General features: G+C 39.5%; 1 protein-coding gene across 1 annotated transcript; it reads left to right on the plus strand.

The window, feature by feature from the left end:
• The first annotated feature begins 504 nt into the window (after window positions 1–504).
• Window positions 505–1904, plus strand: LOC106344245. Its single transcript, XM_013783655.1, has 3 exons — window positions 505–592; window positions 814–1484; window positions 1574–1904. The coding sequence occupies exons 1-3, from the start codon at window positions 542–544 to the stop codon at window positions 1902–1904; spliced, it is 1053 nt and encodes a 350-aa protein (XP_013639109.1). The 5' UTR covers window positions 505–541.
• Window positions 1905–3611: the final 1707 nt, after the last annotated feature.

Here is a 3611-nt window from a genome sequence, read left to right on the forward strand (position 1 = left end):
TAAGAATAGGTCCATTAGATCTATTTTTAAAAAAATCACACATGAATCAAGGTTGTGACTTCTATTTTAATATATAAGATTACGGTCGGTTAAGCATTTTATTGAAAGCATTTTAGTAACAGCTACGTTTGATATTTCGGGTCCAAGTACCAATTAGTATGAAATGTGGTCGGTTAATTATATAAAATTAAGTTGCTGACCAAAAAAAAAAGATATTATATACAAGTCACGTGAAAGTTATTGAAAGCATTTTACCAACAAACAAAAAAGGTTATCGAATGCACTTGATTTTATTTTGTCAACAGAAGTTATTGTAGAATGAACGGAGTCCAGGGTCAAAAGAATACTGTGTAACAATGTACAAGGGATGTTGAATTTGAAAACAAAATTATATTGAAAGATTCCACTATTGTGTTTCACAAAAAAGGAAAGTGGAAAGAAAGAAAGAAATCTTGGTTGACTTTTTTTATAATTATTTTCTAATTCATCAAAATCAGTATCTAAGGTTTGTTTGATCTGGTGGGGTCTTGAAGAATATACAATGTCTCAGTTTCTCTTCCGTCTCTCCAAACTATCATCTCGGAACAACAATGTTCTTGTATGTAAAATCTTCTCTGTCTATTGGTTTGGATCTATGGTAGTTAGGTCTTTGTTTAACTGGACAGGCTTTTAGTTTTAGGGGAACACCAATGAGTTTGTCTACGAATATTTTTGACATTAGGAAGATAAGGATCGGAGGGTTTGAGATGGAGTGTTTTGGAAATTACTTTTTTTTTTTTGGGGCTCTGATGTCTGATTTGCTGTACTTGACAGATGATACACGAGAGAGCTCGTTTGTTCTCAACCAGACCGTATCTGACACTTGGCACTAGGGTCAAGGAAGTTTTGCCAGGTGGCTACAAAATTGCAGATATTCTCTTGTTCGACCCTGCTGAAGAAGAGTTAGTCACGGTCCCCGACAAAACAATTCCCAAAGAGCTCATGGACGAAGAAATGGTCGGTGCTTCCCATGGATGGGGTGTTTTCTGTGCTCGGCACGACCGTTCCGTACGCATCAGCGACTTATACAATCCATTGGCATCCAAATCAAACCCCACCATGATTACTCTGCCTCGGCTTACTGCTCTGTCCTCTAACTACTGCAACGTGGCAATGACCTCTTCCCCTCACCTTGAAGACTGTGTAGTGGCTATCAAGTTCGTAGGTGACCATCTGAGTCTGTGCAGGCCCGGTCGTGACCTTGAGTGGACTAATATCTTGACCCCTCCTAGCTGCTTGGAAAACTCAAATCTTATGTATTCCAAAAGAGACAAAAAATTCTACTTGCCTGCTCCTGGAGGTAAATACTTGTTCTCCTATAATCTCCACTTCAAGGAAGAAGATATCCCTGAGGTCCAAGAGGTGGTCTACCGTGGCCACCCAGAGTTGGATCAGTCGGAATGGGAGCTTTTGAGTTCGTGTACCAGGACGGAGCATCTTGTGGAGTCACCCTTTCTGGTTAATGTGAATAGATAAAAAAAAGATTGTTACAAAAATGATGAGAACAATTTTGGTATCTTGAACGGCGGTGCAGGTACACACATGGCTTCTACTCGACTGTGTTGGAAAGAATTGACCACATAACACAGAGGTTTATGGTGTTTAGAGAGGAGGAGACGACAGAAGGAAGCATCATGTGTTACACTGAGGACATTGGAGACATGTGCATTTTCCTTGCGAACAGCGAGGCTTTCTGCGTCCCCGCCAGCTCCTGCACCGGCCTCAAACCCAACTCCATATATCATATGGGACGTGGCTTAGGTTTTTACGATCTCACTACTGGAAACCCACATCAGTACCTAGCTCCTGATGGTGCACCCAGCGTTCTCACCCAACCTTACTGGCTTCCTCCTTTTTCTACCTAGAGGTAGTAGCTATTGGGTGGGTTTGATTAATCTTAGTTACTCTTGACCAGTTTGGATTGCTTCCTTTAGATAATGTGACTGTTGTTTTCGGTGCAATTTCTATACTGGTGACATATCTTAAGCTTATATATATAGTTAGTTATATATATATATATATTATATTGTTCAAGATATTGATATATGTCTTTTTTTGTGTTATAATGAAATTGATGAACAAGTGACAAAAGTAACAAGATTAGCAGCAGTTTACAACCAATTGAAGGATTTAGATTCCTTTTGAACACTCATCTTTGTCTTTAACCTCCTCTGCTTCACTGAGCAGAATCTCATCCACAAAAGCCTCCATGTTCTTATCACATGACCCACCTTCTCTACCCGCTTCAACCGCTAAACGCTTCCATTTCTCAGCGTTTTCCCTCAGCTCCACCAACCTCTCATCCATCAAGATGGTGTCTGAAACCAAGACACAATTATACCAAAACAAGCTCGTGTCTGAAACCATGTTAATGCATTCAACAGTAAACTGTGATAGTCTTGCGTTGGATTTCATGCCGGTGGTCGGGAAATCCGTTATGAGGGTCATAGCCGATGTGGCCGCAGTGGAAGCCGGACTAAGCCCGAGTGACGTCAGCAACGTCAAATACGAGGGCAGAGAAGCATCATGCTTTGAAATCAGCACCGGCACTAGCAAGGAGCTCCATGTCTTTGTTCACGAGAGTGCCAAATTGGCTTTACATAATCGCCACAACCCTCAACAACCGTCAAGAGAGTGCCACTTTTGATCGAGTCTATGATATCCAGATGCCGCAGAATCCTAAGGGCGGGTGGGGAGGAGATGGGGCTAGCAGCAGCTCCAAGAAGAAGTAATGTTGGCGAGTAAGATAGAGCTAGCAGCAGCTCCAAGATGTGATCTGTGAGTGTTCCTTATGTTTGATGTGTGTGGTGTGTATTTCCCAGTACTATGTTGCTTATGAATTATGCTTTTATGTTACATTTCCTACTCTGCTTGCTGCTTATGTATGATATTTGTGCTTTCTAGACTTTGATTATATATAAATGTGTGTGTTTTATGAAAAGTACTATCGACACCATAGAACTTCTCAACTAGTACAGCTTTCAAAAAAATAACTAAATAGCGCACAAAATTTTGGCCGAAGAACATCTTGATTGTTTGAAAACGCCATTGGGTATGTAAGAGTGTTGACATAGAGTATGACCAAGAAATCTCATAAAACAAGCAAATGCACGTGGTGTACACTACAAGAGTTTCAAAAAATGTTTTTAACCATCAACTAAGAAATGAGATTCCAAGCTCAATACATCATGAATAACCTAATTTGATTGGCAAATTTGCAGGAGCTGCTGCTCAGGTAATGTTAGAATGAGAGAATTATTGAGAGTTTATTTATGGAGAATGAAGAATATGAAGAACATAGAGAGAGAGAAAGTAGATCTCAAAATGTAAGAGGGAGAATGAGAGAATAATTTCCTTAATTTAATTGTGGATTTGAGTACAAGTATTTAAAGACAAATGAACTCAGTACACAATATAATCAAATATATTCTTCTCTCTTTTTCTTCTTTTCAATAAAATCGAGCTTATAAAACCCTTATAAAGCCTTATAAAACCTTATAAGGCTTATAAAACCTTATAAGTCTAGCAGCTTAATTCTCAAGTCTGGCAGCTTAATTCTCAAATCTGGCAGC

The sequence above is a fragment of the Brassica oleracea genome, chromosome C5, assembly GCF_000695525.1.
Source record: "Brassica oleracea var. oleracea cultivar TO1000 chromosome C5, BOL, whole genome shotgun sequence".
Taxonomy (NCBI): Eukaryota; Viridiplantae; Streptophyta; class Magnoliopsida; order Brassicales; family Brassicaceae; genus Brassica; species Brassica oleracea.